The 19,576-nt window shown below is 43.9% G+C and overlaps 1 protein-coding gene across 3 annotated transcripts in view; it reads left to right on the top strand.

Moving 5' to 3' along the window:
- The window catches only part of atrnl1a (attractin-like 1a), a 237,858-nt gene that overhangs the window by 40,215 nt on the left and 178,067 nt on the right, over positions 1–19,576 (top strand). For all 3 annotated transcript variants that reach the window (XM_030441997.1, XM_030441996.1, XM_030441998.1), the window contains exons 6-10: positions 1,132–1,306; positions 1,899–1,986; positions 4,915–5,161; positions 9,973–10,156; positions 11,340–11,494. In XM_030441997.1, the coding sequence (XP_030297857.1) occupies positions 1,132–1,306; positions 1,899–1,986; positions 4,915–5,161; positions 9,973–10,156; positions 11,340–11,494 (849 nt within the window). The remainder of the gene's footprint in view (positions 1–1,131; positions 1,307–1,898; positions 1,987–4,914; positions 5,162–9,972; positions 10,157–11,339; positions 11,495–19,576) is intronic.

Below are 19,576 nucleotides of genomic sequence, written 5' to 3' on the forward strand. Positions count from 1 at the left end.
GGCGTGAAGACTCTTTGTGACTTTGTAAAGGTCTGAACGTCAGGATTTATTCACTTATTTCTAAATCGGTGACGAGTCGTTCATAGAGGAAGCTGAAAGTGAAGATATGAGTCTGGTGGGGACAGACGCGTCGCCTCAGAGAAGCCGTCTGATATACCCGATCAGTCGGGGTAATAAAGGTGCTGGAGCGTATATTTATGCGTCTCATCTCCCCTTTTTTCCCCTCCGATCCACCCCTCCCACCGGCCGCAAAAAGAAACGAGTGTCTCATTTGTTACCTGCTGAAACATCAATCAGGCCCGGCTGCCTCGTCGGAAACCCCCTGAAGAGTTCAGCCTCTCGGTTTTAAAGATATACTGGTTTCATTGCTCTCCTGTCATCTGTTCGGCTCTTAAATCTGATGGTTGTTGCTTCTGTTTACTTTTTCACTTCGACAGAAGCTAAAGGATCGTGTGGTTTTATCTAGAAATGTACAAATTTAAAGGTTTCTCAAGTGATTATTTTAGAGCAGATAGATGGAATTCAGATTGGGTGTTAACAGCCATGCTAAGCTATTAACACACGTCTTGAGTGAGCACCTGCTGTATATGCAAATAAACACATACATACCTGAAAATTAAAGAGATATCTTCATGTATAACATTTGCCGAATTAACAAGAAGGTCCGAATAATTAAGAATCAGTTGTAGTCAGAATTTCACAACGTCTTGAAGTTTCTCTGAACCCAAAAAACTCTCAGAATTGAGTGATTTCTCAATGGAGTCTGGGGACGTTCTCCGTCAGCTGTCTCGTTGTGATCGGATAACTTTTACCACGTTGAAACCAGGTCAGAGGAGCCTCAGAGAGACAGTTTCCAGCAGTGACTAGTTTGATAATCAGTAAGAGGATGCTGTAATTTGCTCGTCAAAAACAAAAGATGAAATGCTTCTAATAATATTTGTGACATATTAGTTAAAAGCTTTTCTTTCTCACTGGTTCTGGTCTATCTTCATGTTGTATTGTCCTAAACGCAATGCAAATGAGCAGTTCTGTTTCTGTGGGTTTTTCATTTAATGTCATTCCATCACATAACTTCTCATTTTAGAGCTGGAGGAGAAAACTCAATTATTATCCTTGCTGTCTTCGTCTCAGGTCCGGACTGCTCTCTGTCCGTCCCCTCCACCGAGGCCTTCTGGGTTCTGCCGAGCGTCAAACCATCAGCTCAGTCTCTGGGTCGGGCGTCTCACCAGGCTCTGGTGCACTCTGGACTGATGTGGGTTGTGGGAGGATACTCGTTCAACTACTCCAACTACCACATGGTCCTCAAGTAAGCAGCAGCAGCAGCAGCAGCGCTCTGACTCAGCAGCTGTATTTTGTCTGTCCTCTAAAGCCGATCTAAGGGGTAATTTATTGTTCTTCTTTGCCAGTGATCGCAGGAAAAAAAAAGGAAAAAAGCCCCATCTCTGTGCAGACATTTTGGCATGCCAGGGCAGGGAAAGGTGTAATTAATAAGATCAGTAACGAGCTCATTCAAACTGCTTATTAGGACACTTAATCCTCTGAACTCTGCAGTAAAAATAGAACGCCGCTGCCTGCACTGGGGTGTTACTTTTGCACATTGTGATGTCATTTCATGGAGTATCTTCAAATGCGTCATATCCCTAAATTCTGCACAACCAAAGATAAAAGGTTATGCAAGTCACTGAAGCATAGTAATTAACAAAGAAATAGATAGATAAATAGAAAAAAACTAAATAAAAAATGGATGTGCTTTCTCCAAAACAACTTTGAATGTATAAACAATTCCACCTCTGCAAGTTCCCCTCAAACTAAACCACAAGTGAATTAAAACTTTACTTTTTAAGCATCACTGTCGACGTCTCCGGCTCAGCGTGTCTTGTATTTCTGTCGTTTTGCAGCTACAACCTGGAGAGCAGCACGTGGGATGTGGTGCCCGTCAGCAGCGGCCCTCTCTACAGATACGGTCACTCTCTGGCTCTGCACCAGGTAACACAGCTGCTGCTGCGTCTCAGAGAAGTCGTCTGAGACGGTAAAATATGTAAATGTTGTACTGATGTGTATCTGGTGCGCGAACAGGTGATAACTCCCACTTTGCAATTTACACTTTGCGCACACATGCACAGAGATGGACACACCAAATCAAGCAAGCTGCATATTTCAGGATTATTCAACATTTTTAAAAAAGTTAGAAGTTGAATGTTTGAGTTTTTTCTGTGGGTTGTTTGGATCACACTGTGTCCTGGTTTGGACTTTTTGTTTTGTCATTTCCTGTTTTATTTTGTAGATTTTATCCTCATGTGTCATGTTTTACTTTCGACTTCCTGTCTGTGGTTTTTCCCGCCCTTTATCCTGCTCACCTGTGTTCCTTTAGTTAATCAACCGCTGTGTTTATCCTTCGCTCTCATTGGATCGGTCCTTTGTCCTCTTACCCGTGTTGCTGCCTGAGTTCCTCGTGTCTCCATAGTTTGTTTATTTTTTTTGCACATGTGGATTACATCTTTTCAAATCAATTTGGGATCTCGGGGCTTCTGGAGACCTCGATCGCACCTTTGATGGAGACATTTGATATTTTCTTTTCAGTTCAGTTCTCTTCAGTCCCCAGCAACTTCAGCTGTTTAAGAGAACGCTGCAACGCTGTTTTACTCTGAAGCTCCAGAAATGATTTGTGGACAACAAAACTTCACCTGACAGTCGTGTTTTTCATGCCAGACTTCTATAGCCTGCCTTCAGCTTTATTTTGTTAAAGTGAAACTCTCCCCAAAATGCAACCTAGGTCTTTTTTTATGAATGTACCCAAGTCAAACCATTGTGTAAAAGCATAATAACGACGAAAGAGGCACTTTTAAGATTTACCGTATTTTCGTTTATCCCATTTTCAGTGGGAGTGCTACGGGCACTTTTACGCTAGCATCAAAATCTCTATTTTTAAAACAGTAAGAAGTCTCGACACAACATGAAACTTTGCTGGTAGTATCACCAGGGTCTCTACACATGAACACGAGCATTGAGAACATTGTTTGTGTACACAGAGTTACTAAAAAGAAGGTTTTTGGACAACTCATGTTAGCAGTAGCTTGTTCCGCTCGCCGCCGTCCTGCCAGTGGAGAAGTGTCGATCTCAGAATGTGACGTAACCTGGAGGACAGTTAAGGTGGAACGCTCCTGAAGCTTAGTTTCTTCATTAGCAAAAAACAATATTGACCTTGAAATTGAAAAAGGAGCGTCATATAAGAAACAATACTAAAATCAAAAGCCAGAAAAGTCACGTGAGATATTGCGTTGATAGTTGTTGCTGGAAGACAGTAGCGTGAGAAAAAAAGTGAATTGAGGAAACCGTCGGCTTGATATCATTCGCTGATGATCCTCCGTTATTATTTTTATGGCATTTTACGGTAGATCGATTAAATAATTACCTAAAAATATAAAAAATCAACACATGTCATAAGAAAAGAAAACATTACCTGGCTGAAACATTTCACAAGACTGAAATAAAATGGTTCCACTCTCTGAAAGCCCGACCCATTATTCACTTTACCTGTGAATGAATGGGAGCGTCAGAACCGTCCTCGTGTCCCGTGTAGATCACTCACTTCACAGCTCGGAACATCAAATGATGTGTCACTGTCCAAATACTGGGACGCTTTCTTATCTTGCGTGGAAGAGGTCATTAAGCGGTGAAGGACGGAGGCAGAATGAGGACAGATGTTCTGCTGTGAGGAGCTCACAGGGTCCGACTGCAGCCTGAAGATTCATCAGCAGCAAAGTCTTTTTATCATTACAGACCTGAAGCTGCTAATCAATAATTTAAACATGTTGATATTTAAGATTAAGAGGTGCTTTGTTCCCCTTGGGCGGACCAGGCTGTTTTCCCTTGTGTCCAATCTTCTGTTAAGCTAAGCTAACTGTCTGCTGACTGTGAATGTATTGATTATCTTAACTAACTTTTGGCTAAAAAAGTTCATTAGGTTAATTCCCCAAAATGTCGCACTATTCCTTTAATGGAAGATTAACAACCACATTAAAAGATGCGATCAGGAATCCTCTTTACAATTAACAGCAAGTGTGTGAGGAGAGCTGCAGTGATCAATCAACGAAGCGATTAGCTGTCGATTAGTTGATTCTGTCTGACAGTTAACTGAGGATCACAACAAAACATCTGATGACGTCATCCTGAGCTGTGAAGAATCACTGATCAAGCTTTTGTCTCTTTTCTCTGATGTTTGATAAAACAAACAAGTAATCAATTAATCGTGAAAATCATGGCAGATTAATTGAGAGTGACAATGAGCTCTCTCAGCTTCTACTGCCCCCTAGTGGCCAAAAACCAGCAGTGCATTTAAAAAAGGATTTATTATTTTTTTTGGCTTCAAAGTGACACAGGATGAATATGTCCTGCAGCCAAAATTAGAAAAGAAAAACACATAAATAAATGCTTAATTATTAAATTAACTCTCTCTCATTAAAATACACCCAAAAATAATGTTAAAAATAAATTTATTTAACATTTTTTTCTGTATTTCTTCCTTTATTCTTCTCCCTTTGCATTTCTCCTTTTATTATTTTCACAATCTTTAACAACACCTAATAGTCTTCATAACTCCTATAATGTCAATCAAAGATCAACATTTCTGTCATTGATTGATCGATATTAATGGTCATACATTGACTTCACATGCTTTTGGTTCTGGCCACTGAAGCATAAATTTATGTCACATTTTATAAATTGAATTACTCCTACATATATTTAATTCTTCTTCATGTTATCAATTTATTCACAAAGTAATTTATTTATTCATGTTTTTGTCAGTTTCAGTCCTTCAAAATAATCTAGCTGATCATATTTTCCACATCAGGATCTTCTACATTAAAAATGTCTCACACACACTCGTCTCTCTCCGTCTTCTCTCTCGTGCAGGATGACATCTACATGTTTGGAGGGAAGCTGGAGGCGAAGTCGGCCAACGTGACGGACGAGCTGTGGGTGTTCAACATCCCCAGGCGCACCTGGTCGCCACGGAAACCAGCCCCGCCTCCTCCCTACGCCCTGGAGGGCCACACCGCCCACGTGGTGGAGTTAGCCAACGGCGAGCCGGTGATGCTGATCTTCTTCGGCTACTCTCCGATCTACAGCTACATCAACAAAGTTCAGGAGTACAACATCCGTGAGTTCACCTGCTGACTCTGCTCCCATCGATTGTGTTTCCTCCGGTCATTGTTTTAATTGCTTTTTATTGATGGAAGTCAAACGCAGGGACTCTTCAAGTTGTTGACATTTCCCAGAGCCCATGTTTAATCCCAGCGCGGGGCTTTGGGTTGTCACACAGAGTCAAAACTGTGAAATGATTTTTATTTGTAGTTTCATTTGTACTTTGAGGACGAACCGAGCAGAAACTGGCCCTCGCTCTTCAGTAACATAATAGACCACAATGAAAACACAAGTCATGTGACACACAAACCTAACGTCAAGTTTAGAATGACTGAACAACTGCGTCGACTTGAGCTGTCACACCTCCGGAGGATTCAGCCTCAGCTTCCTCGTTCTTATTTTAGATGTCAGAGAAATCTCAAATTTACACCTCAAACAATTAAATTAAGAAACTGAAGCTCCACGTCTGTGAGTCAGGCTTTCTGTTACAACTTCTGTATGTCACAGTTTAAAAGACAGCAGAGAACTTTAACAGTACATGAATCAGCTTTTGGAGAGGATGCAGTTTACTGTTTTTTTTTCTTTTGGTTCTTCTGGTTTATTGTGAGCAGCAGGAATAGACTTTGGAGCTCAGAACTGAGCAGGAAGTAGATCACCACGAGAAGCAGCCTGACGTATCAGGTGTTTCCAGTATGAAGGAGACTTCCCCTGGAGCCTGGACACTGAAGCTGTGTCTCAGTTCAGGATCTGCATCCTTCACAGGAGCATTTGAAGGCCAATTACGTCACAATGCCACACAAAGGCTGTCCCAATCTGAAGGCTTCTCCAAATGCAGCCCACAAATGCTCCTTCTTTTCCCTGTTTTTGGAGGATGCACCGCTACGATCCTTCGTGCCCTCACATATCCAAAGATTCTTCAAAGAAAGAGAGAAAATGGCGACATCACGTGGCGTAGATCGTCACTTTTGCAGGCCTGGGCGGCAGAAGTTGTGACATAAGGGTAAAACATCTGGTGACGCAACCAGGAAATGCTCCAAAGGCCAGACCGTCCCATTTTAAACAGCTAACGCAGTTAACAAGGTCTCTCTGAAGGACTCGCCCTCGAAGACCGCAAAGGCCGAGTCCTTCAGAGGATGCAGACCCTGAATTGAGACACAGCATGAATCTTGATGTGGGACAATTTCAGTTATTTCTGAATGGAGGGTTGACTGGAGATGGATTCAGGATTCTGCAGCTGAGGTGGTGAAAGGGAGGAGAAGGGTACCGACAGCAGAGAGTGAGACAGAGAGAGCAAATGATTGGCTTAGAGGGCAAAATGTGGCAGGTTGTGATTGGATTGGATGAAGACGCAATTGAGCCGGAGGAGATTATGGAAAGTGGGAGATTTAGACAGGAACACTGCCAAATCAGTGGCCCTGAGTTTGAGATGATTTTTAAGGAGAACTCAGGACGTCTCCAGTTGTGTTTGCGTCGAGCAAAACAGGCATTTTAAACCAAAAACACAATCATCTCCTGACCAAGACCGAGTGGTTTGTGTGCCTAAACCTAAAGAGACCGTAAGTGCAGATTCAAAACAGAACAAAAGGAAATGTTAAGTTGTTCCCAAGGCTTTAGGATGTCATGTTTAAATCACAGATGTGTGTGAATCAGCTATACTATAATACCAGGCTGTCCACTTACTTCTGGCAATTTAGTGTGCATCTGCATTTATTTGTTATTCTCCGTTTAGCCAGTAGATGGAGCTGTCACACAACGAACCAGCATCCTGGAGTGGACAACACACACACACACACACACACACACACACACACACACACACGCGAATGCACACCTTCCATTAGACAAATATGTGCAGCTACACAAACACACACACACTGTAACACACAGAGTGGTCATTAAAAAGAGGTGGCACCCGGGCCGGAGTGTCTGCAGGAAAGACAATGATTAATGAATCCACCACATTCCCTCGCTCTCCCTCCTCCCTGTTATTCTGTTTTCTCTCCCTCCGTCTCATCCCTCCTTCTCTCGCCTTTTACTTTAACTCCCCCCCCTCCTTCGTCTTCTTCTTCTGTTTTAATCTGCCGGGTTGCTGACCCTCCCCTGCGCCTCCCGTCTCTCCTCCTCGCTCCACGTCCTCACCCTCTCCTTCCCTTCTCTCCCCCTCATCTGTCCATCACTTTCATCTTCACCCCACCTCCGTCTCCTCCCTCCCTCCTCCCTCTCTGACATTGTCACAGCGCAAGTCTGCGCCGAGCATCATTAGGCTTCGCAGGGTAGCGACTGAGAGTCAGCGCAACCTGGAAATGAACAGAGGGAAGAGGAGGCAGGGTGTGAAATATGAGGTAAAAGGATTTAATGACCACTCAGAGCGGCAGGTTCACAGCAATTAGCTGCCAGAGATGAGTTAAGAGTTGACCTTCTACTTTCTTGTCGTCTCCTCATAGTTGCCCTTCTTTCTATCGCTGTTTTCTCTTGTTTCCTCGCTCTCATTCTTCACTTCCCTCCCTCGGGGTCTTTGTTCTGCTGTCTGTCACTGACTCTCTCTTCCGTTTCTTTCCTCTACCTCTTTAATTTCCCATCACAGTGAAGTTTTCCTGGCGTAGTCTCTCTTTCTTGGCAGGATTTTTTGATATTGAGATTTGAAACATAATGATGTATCGGCCGAACAAACACTTTATTTCAATACTTTTGTGAAGGTTCTGTTATCGTTGATCATCCAAAGGAACGTCGCCGAGATTTAAACTGAGTGGGACGCTCGACGGTTAAAAAAAAAAACATGTCAGCACTTCCTGTTAAACTCTGTAATGAGATTCTAAACTACCTCAAACATCTTTCTGCATTTCTTCTTCATGCAATACATTCTTGTTACTTATGACAACATAAACTGAATTCAGCCAGGAGAAGAAACTTCACCTGTCTTCACTTTGTTTGTGTCAAAAAAGTGTTTATTCCCCAGTTTTACTGCTGTTTTCTACAGTCAACCTTTTCAGTAGTGACCACTGACTGTATTTGGTTAAAACGGTGCAGGTCAGACAGTCGCTGTGTGTCAGTTCAGGGTCTGAATCCTCTGAAGAACCCGGCCTTTGCGGTTTTTGAGGGCAAGTCCTTTGGAGAGACCTTGTTAACCTCGTCAGTCGTTGTTAAATATGACGGTCTAGCCTTTGGAGCATTTCCTGGTTGGGTCACGAGATGTTTTACCCTTACATCACGATTTCTGCCGCCCAGGCCCGCAAAAGTGACGATCTACGCCACGCGATGTCGCCATTTTCTCTCTTTCTTTGAAGAATTTTGGGATATGTGAGACCATGAAGGATCATAGCGGTGCATCCTCCAAATACAGGGAAAAGAAGGAGCATTTTTGGGACAGCTTTCGCACTTCAAATGCTCCTCTGAAGGATGCAGACCCAGAATTGAGACACAGCGAGAGTCCAGAGTTTACAATGTGGATTCAATGTGATGCCAAGTTAAGTCAAGTTATTCTCTTTCCTGCTCTGCTTCTCGGTCCGTCCCTTTCTTCTGTCTTTCTTTCTTACCTTTGTGTTCCTTTACGTTTCTTTCGGTCAGCAGAATATCTGAAATGTATTCAGTGGATTCCAGGAAAGTTTGCTTCAAAGGTCAGACGAGGAAGAAACATGCATTTTTCTTGGTGCCATAAACAGCGTCGTGTGAACATTTATTGTCGCCTTTACGTTTTGTTTTTTAAAAACATAATTCCTTTTTTCTTTCCTCGTCATGTCCAGAGAAATGTTTCACCACAGCCCACACCCATTTCTGCCTGAAAGGCCTGTTCATTTTATTTTGGAAAGTTTTATTTTATTCAGTTTTCATCAGATTTGGATATAAAACATGAAAGTTGATGGCTGGATGCTCTATGTGACGCAGCGTAGATGAGATTTGTGTCGAGTGCTTTTGGAAGAACGGGAAAAAGACGATGCACTCCAAATAATAAATAATTATCCATAACGAGGAAATGTTGGATCTTTCAATCATTAATTTAAAAGGACTTTTATCTGTATAAGCCTTTTCCATCTCTGTCTCAACTCTCATTTTACTCTGACAATAGACAAACATGATATAACTACAAGATGCTTACAGCAACATAATGCATTTAAACGCTCAGACCTGTGTGAACCTCAGGCTGAGTCATTCTGAATCCCTCACAAAGCCCCGCTGTTGAGTATTTACAGGTATTCTTTCAGGTGAATTATAGTCGGTGGGTGTATTCAGATGCAGAGTCTTGATGCAAATTACATTTGAATTAAAAACAGACACATTTAGAGGAGCTGCGTGGAGATGTTCCCTCTCTGAGTGCTCTCTGGTTTCATTTCCTCTCAGTGTCTCGGCTTCTCTCGCTGCTCCTCGTGGTCTCGGGGGTTTAATGTTCCAGATGATGACACGTTTTCTCAGGCTTTTGAAGTTCCTCCTCCTTCTGCGGCTTTTGTTTGTTGCGTTGTGTCTTTTTTTTCCTTCATCCGCTGCAGCTCGGATGATGTAATCCCTGCCTGTTTTTTAATCAGATTTTCTATGCACCTGAGTTAATCGTTATGCATCATGCCGCTCTATTAAAGATGCACTTTTTGAATTCAATAAACTCTAATTTCCTCTGGCCTCTCTCGCTGTTTGGCTCGCTCTCTCCGCCTCCCAACTTTTCTCTCCCCCCTTCGCTCGATCGCACCTCCAGAATTGAGAGTGCTCGGCTTTTTGGCACGAAAGTGAAAAGCAGAACCTGCCAAGGCATCAAAAACTTTTTAAGTGATCAACTTTGATCTTTCTATATGAGCGTAGTGCATTAATCAGCCCTCTCCCTCTCTGCTGTCTGTGTTTCAGGGTCTAACTCGTGGCAGGTCGTGTCTGCCGGAGGCGCGGTGGTCCAGGGAGGTTACGGCCACAGCAGCGTGTACGACGAGGCCAGCGGCTGCGTGTTCGTCCACGGGGGATACAAGGCGCTTAGCAACAACAAGTACGGCCTGGTGGACCACATGTACCGGTACCACGTCCACACGAAAACATGGTGAGAGAATAACGTCACCTGTGGACATGCATCTGCGTTCTCTGGCTGTCGAATTGTCCTGCAGCGACTCTTCAACCTGCTGAAAATAAAATTGCAATGACATCCACATCCACATCCACGTCTGCAAGTCGTATGTGTCAAACCAAAAGGATGATACACGATCTGGTTTATTCTAGACATTTTAATGCAGAAATGTTACACGTATCTACAACTTGAGCCTTTCACAAAATAAAAAAAAAAGATGCTACGTGTGTGTCAGAGAGGGAACATTCGTGTGGTCGGGGCAGAAAGAGGAGAGCAGGCTGAGAATAGATGGATGTGAGCAGAGGTCTGACCTCCGGTGAACCCTGGCAGATGGATGGATGAAAGAGGACACCCAGCTACACCGCTCACTCACTCTCCTCTCCTCTTCACTTCGCTTACGTTTCCCATGTGCACTCACACACGCCACATGCATCCACCAACATATGCTCACACGTACGCGGATACACGCACAATCTAATCTTTCCGTAGCTCTCACTTTTCCGGAGGGAATTTGCGGTCAGAGTCGGGTGTCACTGGAGCCGGTGGACCTTTTTAAATTCTCAGACGGAGACATTTCAGCTATTCTATACAGCTACAGTCCAAATGCAAAGATCATCTCGCCTCTGTCAGCAGGAAGCTCCTGACAAGTCTACCAGGGGCGGGATGGAGGCCTCCGCGTGAAATCCCAAGAGTCGTTATGTCACGGCTCACTCACTCAGGATGACATCTAATTCCAGATTATTCAGGTTTTAGAAAAGGTCCAGTGTGTGTTTAAGGAGATCAAAGTCTTCAGTGGAAAGTCAAAGTTGCTGCAGTAACGTAAGAAGCCGCAGACAGTCACCACAGTTGGTCTCCAGTATGTGACCTTTGACCTCAGAGAGGTCCCGATACAGCAGACTGAGACCTCCTACAATGTCTGAGTGGACTGTTTCTGTATGTTAGTGTGTGTGTGTGTGTGTGTGTGTGCCCCCCTTTGAACAGTTGGTATGAAGGGCAGTAACCACAGGCCGGGTCACACACCCAGACGGACGCCATTAATAACATGGCACACACACACACACACGCACGCACGCAGCTGACAAATTAACACTTTCCTAATACGTCTCATTTTGCTGAGCTGTACTCTTCTTCGTGTGTGTGTGTGTGTGTGTGTGTGCAGGCTGATCCTCGGGGAGAGCGGTCTGGCGCGGTACCTCCACTCCGCGGTGGTGCTGAGCGGCACGCTGCTGGTTTTCGGAGGCAACACTCACAACGACACGTCGCTGAGCAACGGGGCCAAGTGCTTCTCCGCGGACTTCATGGCGTACGACATCGGTAAGATGACAAGTCTGATAGACCTGCACACGTGAGCCGCGTCTACAAACTAAAATACCTCCCTACTTTCAGTCCAAGAAACTACTTTCATCAGTCCATCTGTTGTATGCTTTTTTGCTTCAATTCCGTGTTGATGCCGAGAGTTTCGACCAATCAGAAACGATCAGTGCTCCATGCCAAACTCCCAAACTGATCCTGGAGCATGGACTTTCTGTCCCTGTGGTGGAAATTTTCCTCCAAAATTTCCTAGTGCCCGACAAAAGTGCCTGCAGTGTTTTTTTTCTCTTGATTTTTGAGCATACATTGTTAAAATTAGGTGAAATCATGCTTTTTTAAGCAGCATCTTGCCTGTCAAGTCAAATTAAATCAAATCAAATCAAATCAGTTTTATTTATATAGCCCAAAACCACAATCACATCGGCCTCAGTTGGCTTTACAATCTGTACAGTGTGCGACAATCTTGCCACAACCTTTTAACAGGGGAACAAACAGATTGAAGAAACCTCAGGAAGAGCCACGGCGGAGGGATCCCTCTCCTGGAAGGACATGACGGACATGCAAGTGATGTCTCATGTGCAGAACAGAACAACAAAATCATCCATCCATCGTCTGAAACTGTTTATCCTTGTCAGGGTCACGGCGGGGCGGCTGGAGCCGAGGTTCACCCTGGATTAGTCGTCAGTTCGTCACAGGCCTGACATAAAGGGACAAACAACCATATTCACACCTACAGATGATTTAGAGCAGTGGTTCCCAACCTGGGGTCCAGGTGACAGAGATGGGAGGGGCTGCGCACAATTTTGTCTGCTCAGATTGTGAGGTTACCAAAATTATATTTGTGCAACCCTCCTAGGCCGATTGACGCGCCGGCACGTCAAAATCACGTAACCAATTTAATATGATGTAGCAGCAAGACGGAGCCTCAGTTAGTCTCGGTCCGGCTTATGTGTTGGAGCGGACTTCAACGCGCGGACTATATACCAATTTTGAAATCGTGTTGATAGGCTAAGTAAAACCGGACTTATGATAAATAATGTACAGCACGCTTTTTCGCTAACACCGCCGTCACGTGTGCTGCGCATTTGGTGCAGGAAGAAACGATAGTGAAAGTGTGTGCAAGCAGGAAGTGTTTGCAAGCAAAAAAAGCACGTTCCTATTGGTGGAAAAAGGCACCACACCAGCCAATCACAAAATTATATGGCAAACCATGTGATTTGGTTGCTGAGGAACAGGGGTTAACAGTGATTTTAGGTCCATTGTGTTAAAACAGTATATCAAAATGAAAAAAATAACTGTACAGTTACACATGTGAGGTTGTGCTGAAAATAATTACACCAAACAAGAGAAGGTAAATAGTTTTTAAGGTGAAATATAATGGTAAAAACAAAAGTAGTAAAAAACAGCCAATTATACCCTTGACCCCATGAAATCCCATTAACACTAGGGCTGGGTATCACCAGGTACCTCGCCATACAATACTATCACAATATTTTGCCCACGATAACGATAATATCACGATACAGCAATACTGCGATTCGATATATTGCAAGAAATTTCATCCACGATACATCACGATATCTGTGTCACTGAAGAAATTCAAAATCCATTAACAACCCAACTGGATAATCAAAACTCTCTATAATCCAAATTGAAACACATTTTTGGTCCACTTAAATTAATTAAGCTCTCTATTACCAACACCCCATGAGGTCAAAAATTGTGTGTAGTAACTGATTAACTGAATATCTAATATAAGGACGGATAGATCGAAGAGAAAATATCTAATCAAAGGTTGCCAGCCACTTCCTTACAACCACCCATGACCTGATAATCCAAAATGATCAGCACATTTATTACACTTTGTTCTGTATTTGGTTTTGACAACAAGTTGAGTGACACTTGTGCAGCACACGTACATCCACCAGAGCCAATCTGTTCAGTATTTCACACGGGAACATACAAACGTTGTTTACAGTTGTTACAGTTACAGACTTTTGCAGCAGTTTTTAATGAAACGCCCTCAATGGAGCAGACTTCATGAAGGGAGGAAGAGAGAAAGTTACGGTAACGGAGCCAAAAATCAATGATTAAAAACATAATCTGTCTGTGACGGAGGCCACAGGAGCGAGTTGGGATACAGAGACTGCGGTAAAGGTGGAGAGGATGGATGATGGATGATGGAGGAGACCATTAAAGGTTACCCAGTCGCTACGTAGACCAGATGGCTGGAGAGTGTTTCCTCCCCAGTCGACGGGGACGGAGGAATGAAGAGAGCTCGGGGAGAGAAAAAGAAGGATTACACCAACACTTCACAGGAGAAAAACAACAGGGAGTAGAGAGATTAACTCAGCGAAGACATGAGGAGGGAAAGAAATGAGAGACGGGTGCGTGTGAATGGAGGAAGGTGCTTTGAGATGATTTCTTTACGAGGGGACGAGGAGGAAGAAGAGGCATGTTGGTGTCTCAGCTGTCGCGTCGTTGTGCCCAATTAACTGAACGGTCAGACAGGGTTTGTTAGGGTTAGTGCTGAATCAATTAGTTGATTAATTCATCAGCTGATTGACAAAGAAAGCCTTTACATCGCTGGTTGTTGAGCCCCGTTTCTCGTCTAGTCTGTATCAGCTCTCTGATCATGTGTTGTGTCGTAATAATCGCAGGAAACAGTGTTTTTTTGTTTTGTTTAAGGCGACGTGGTGAATGTGAAGTGTGAAATGTAGAGAAAATGAGATGCACTGATGCTCTTTTCGATACTAATTGCTGATTATTCCCGCCAGTGTTTCTGTTTCCTCTCAGTTATAGGATTATTAAGTTCATTGGGTCTCTCAGTTTTTAATACTGATAGATATCTTTTGGATTTATTGTCAGTCGAGATTTTGTACCTTTCAAGAAAACCGCAATAAACAATAAATGGCAACCAAGTACATTTCTGCAGAATGACAGATAAGTTCCAAATTAAAGGGATATTCTGGTGTAAATTTAATCCATGGTCTAACACACCGTGAAACTGTGTTAGACTCCCTCTCGAGAGATCAAGTTAGCAGACCGCTAATTTACAGAGTTTTATCAACCTCAGAAACGACCGCACGACAACAATACACTGCAGTAAATGGAACCAAATATAAACCGCCACCAAAAAGCCACAAATAATGCTCAGAACAGCACCAAACTTCAGCAACAGTACAAATAGGGTCTCAGCACATAGTCCGGGGCATCTAACCTCCGCTAGCTTAGCTGGATTTCTACTTGAAAGCTAAAAACAGACTTTCAACTCTCCTCCATCAGCTTCCAGGGTCGGGGAAGTCCCGACGCGACGATTACCGAGTGCGGTTAGAAATGCTCAATTCTGTTCTTTTCCCTGTCCGCTCTCGATAATAACTGTTATAAACTGGCAGGTAAGACACATATGACTTTGATTGCTTTTCCAATGGAGTCATAATCATACATTTTCATCCATGAGCCGCGGAACTCTACTGCACTCGGTAATCGACTCGTTGGGACTTCCCGTCAACAGGAAGCTGCTGCAGAAGAGTGGTAAATTTAGTCAGCTTTTCAGTAGAAATCCAGCTAAGCTAGCGGAGGTTAGATGCCCCGGACTATGTGCTGACAACCTATTTGTACTGTTGCTGAAGTTTGGTGCTGTTCTGAGCATTATTTGTGGCTTTTTGGTGGCGGTTTATATTTGGATCCATTTACTGCAGTGTATTGTTGTCGTGCGGTCGTTGCTGAGGTTGATAAAACTCCGTAAATTAGCGGTCTGCTAACTTGATCTCTCGAGAGGGAGTCTAACACAGTTTCACAGTAATTTAGACCATGGATTAAACTTACACCAGAATATCCCTTTAATGTTTCTTTTACGTTCAGTTTTAAATTCGCAAACACGGCTGGAACCGGTCGCCAAGTCTTCTGAAGAACATCCGGAAGTTTCAGACAGACTTGAACTGCAGTCGCTGGTTTTGCAAGTCAGTACGACACATTTGAGCATTTCTGTGGTTTGCAGAGAAGAAAACTCCAACATTATAATTATGGAAACTAAACTGGCCCTTTTCCAGAGCTCAGAACAGTGATGTTCCTAATTACATGTGCTGAGCTGACTGATGTCAAGTTTGAGAAGTGATTAAAAGCTGCAGAACACACTGAACCTTTTAATCAAAAGTGCAAAAGTAAAATATTTCACATGTAATAAAGTTTTTGTTTTGTGGCCTATCCCCTCCCTCTCCGTCCTACATTGTTCTCTTTGCTCTCTGCTGTAAACGATATAACAAAGGGGGAGAAATATCAGGGAGGATGTTGGTGAGATAAAGCTGGTGATTGCGAAGAAAGCGAATGAAATAAGAGCGGCGTGCTCTGAAGAAGAAGGTAGGGATATACAGAGAGCGGGAGAGAAATAAAGAAGTAAATGAAGGAGGGATTTAGGGAGAGAAAAAGCAGCTCTGATGTCGGTGGAAGAGAATTACCTGAAGACGATGAAGGTATGCCGGGATGAAGCGCGTAATAAGCTCCTGAATAAAAAAGCAACGTCAGATTCTTCTGTTCGCCACATCGACACTCGCAGTTAATGTGTGTATTCACACGTCCCTCAACTCTGCAAACACACTTCTGTCTTCATAAATATCATCATTTATTCATTACCGCTCGTATCTGCAGATCTGCTGGACTTCATTGCACACTAGCTGCCCTCTCTAACTCGAGGAGTTAGGAGGAGGAGGAGGAGGAGGAGGAGGAGGAGGAGGTCTGAACTGGAAGGTGCTCCTGATTAATGGAGAAATGATTTGTGCTTATTAAGTTTGTGTTTGAGATGTCAGAACATGGCTGACACCTGCACATCACACAGGCGTTGAGAGGAAAACTTCTTTATTAGCAAGAAGACAGAAACAACAATCAAGATAATACATGTTTGTGATGTTTGTGAGGAAGTTTCTAGGAGAAGATCTCCTCTCCTCTCCTCTCCTCTCCTCTCCTCTCCTCGCCTCTCCTCTCCTCTCCAGCAGATAATAAATCGCTCCACCTGTGGAAGTCACTTTTTCTCTCTCCATCCCGTGTTGGTTCTTCATTTGCTCCTCCGTTCCTCCTCCCTGCCTCCGCCACTCGCTGCGAGTGGAAGGTTTTTCCAAGCGCGCTAATTTGTTTTTGTTTTGCCGCGCTAACCTTGGAGGGTGCGACACGGCGTTATTAGCTTCTCCTGCACTTCTGCTGCCACACATTAGATTCAGGTCGACACAGAAGGCACTTTTCATTTGGATTTAATTCTCCCTCTCTCCCCCTCCCTCCCGCCTCACCCATCCTCCCCTCAACCCTGCCACCCTCACACTTCTAATTAGATTTGGGGGGGGGGGGAAATGAACTCTGATTAAAAACGTGGCGCTCGCCAAGTTGACACACCACAGGCACACACCCACACACACACACTGTCTGCCACACACCTGACGCACAGACATGGCAGAGCCCGCTGAAAAGCCCAGGGCTTTTTTGGAGCTTGTTTGGAAGATGTTGGGAGCCGTGATATATTGGAGAAGCAGACAGTGGCTGCCGTTCAATCCTCCTCCTCCTCCTCCTCCTCCTCCTCCTCCTCCTCCTCTTGCCCATCTACATCAAGTCCTCTATTAGTGCAGATCAGATCAAACTGTCAATCAGCCCGACTCGCCTGCCTGCTTCTCCCTGGATTTACGGTTTCTCTCTCTGTCCCACCATGCATTATTAACACGGACTTTCTCATATCCGGAGAGGAAATTAAAATCGGTGTTGGTGTGTGTGTGTGTGTGTCCTGGCCGATAAGTATCTGTTGAGCCTGCAGTTCTGTGGTGGACAATTTGGCAGCATCAATCTCAGGGTGGATGGATAAGGTGTGTGTGTGTGTGCTCTGTACAACCAACACATGAGATCAAAAGCTACCGAGGCTGTAATCTGTTTTTATCTGGAGGTTGGAGGTCGGCTGTGTCGGGCTTTTTAAACTCCGTTGTTGCAACGAGGCCCCTGGTTCACGTAAATCAGAACTATTGATGTATTTAGTGACAATAAATACCTTTTAAAACAAAAGACAACAAACAAAACAATCAATGCATCTACATTTAAACTTTCAGCGCCACGTGTGTGTGTGTGACGTGTTTTCAGACGGATTTTGAGTCGCTGCACAGCAGAAGACATCTGGAACGTCTGCTGAGTGATGATTACCGTAGCAGAGGTGCCAATATGAGCCGGGGTTATATTAAAATACAGCTGACAAAACATCAGATCTGGAGTCGGATTTCATCAGGGGATCACAGATTCAAATCTCCACTGACTGGAAAATGTGTAATATTAACTGCAGCCGTCTGTCAAGTTGCTCAGCGGAGAGTTTGTAATCTACAGGGAGTTCAGTCTCCAACCGTCCGTCTGCACAAACTCATGTGTGTTCAACATTAGTTGTTAATGTATTGCTCAACTTCAGACTTTATTTAATGTTGTCAAAGTCCTTCAGTCACTTATAGCTAAACAACTGGAAAGGTTGGCTGCATGTGATGATAAATATTGTTGATTACTTTCACAGATGATGTGATCGGGATATCATTCACAACTTTGCATCTGAATTTTTAATTTTCACTGAACAAATCGTTAAAATCATGATGATCTGACATTTGTTGTGTGTTTACTTGTAGACCAGGTTATCTTTAGAGCACTATAGTACCTCATTATAATGATGTTTGGTCTCACTTTTTACTTAATTAATGTTACAGCGCTACCTACTGTATGACCGTTGTAGAGTCCCAGCAAGAATTGTCCTATCAGACCTTCATCGTCATGGGGTAGAAATCTAAAAGAGTCCCAGTTCGGTTTGTGTTTCCTCATGTTTTACAAGTTAAATAACTCAACAGTGACTTCTGGCTTCACATGGGACACAAACATCAGCCTCCCTGTGGCTGACATGTCCATCAACCCCAACCAACCTCCATCAGCTGACTTTTTCTTTATACTACGTCACCGTACTTCCTCCTGTGCTCCCGTCATAATTACTCCGACCACTAGAGGTCGCCTCTTCACGCTAAATGTAAAAATTAATCGTAATAAGCTGCGTGCACAGACGACCTAACACCTGAGTCCCAGCAAGAGGCAGACAGACAAATTGTCTATCAGATCTTCACCGTCATACCTGGTTAGGTCGAGGAAGAGATCATGGTTTGTGTTTCTTTATGTTTTATGAGTTTAAATAAGTCAACAGTGACTTCTGGCTCCGAGAAGACACGAACGACGGCCTCCCTGTGGCTGACATGTCCATCAACACCAACCTCCTCCATGATGCTACGTTGCCGTACTTCCTCCTGTGCACCTGCCATAATTACTCCGACCACTAGAGGTCGCCGCTTCCACACTAAATGTAAAAATTAAACTATAAGCTGCGTGCACAGACGACCTAACACCTGTTTTCTGGTGAGGACGGGACAACAACAAAGAATAGACGTATTGAAAAGATAGTATTCACCTCTTCATGAAGGTCAGGTCAGGTGTTTTTAATGTCCACCTAACGCAGCCGTACAGAAGGAACAACAGCACCTGTTCTCACTTCCCACCAGCTGCAGTATTACAGGCCCACAGTTCTGCTTGATCGTATCAACATCACTCTGTGTCGCATGTTAATACAACCGACCTTTAACCCCTGCTATTGATGAACTCATTGCTCTTGGTGCTGATTGGAATGACCCCACCTCCCCCCTCCTCTGCAGCATCCCTCCTTCTTAAACAAGCGCTCCCAATTAGCGCACCGCTTAACGAGGTCGTTAGCAACCTGGCCGCCCCCGAGTGCCCACCTCCGCCGGCTCGCCGTTAACGTTCGGGGAAGGCTCATCTGGCTAAATGGCACATTTACACCAGCACACCAAAGGCTCGCTCACACAGTCATTTCCATATTAATATAACGGGAGCACGCCGGGGTCATTAAAACATCACAGAGGTGTAAAATCCAAATAGTAAAATACGCAGAGAGAGAGAGAGAGAGGGAGAGTGTTTGATGAAGTCATCTCTCGGATTATTTTCCATATCCTCTTTACGTCGCTGTAATTCGATGATGATGAAAAGGTTCAGATAATGATTTCTGATTCCTCATGATGAAGT

The sequence above is a fragment of the Sparus aurata genome, chromosome 15 (assembly GCF_900880675.1).
Source record: "Sparus aurata chromosome 15, fSpaAur1.1, whole genome shotgun sequence".
Taxonomy (NCBI): Eukaryota; Metazoa; Chordata; class Actinopteri; order Spariformes; family Sparidae; genus Sparus; species Sparus aurata.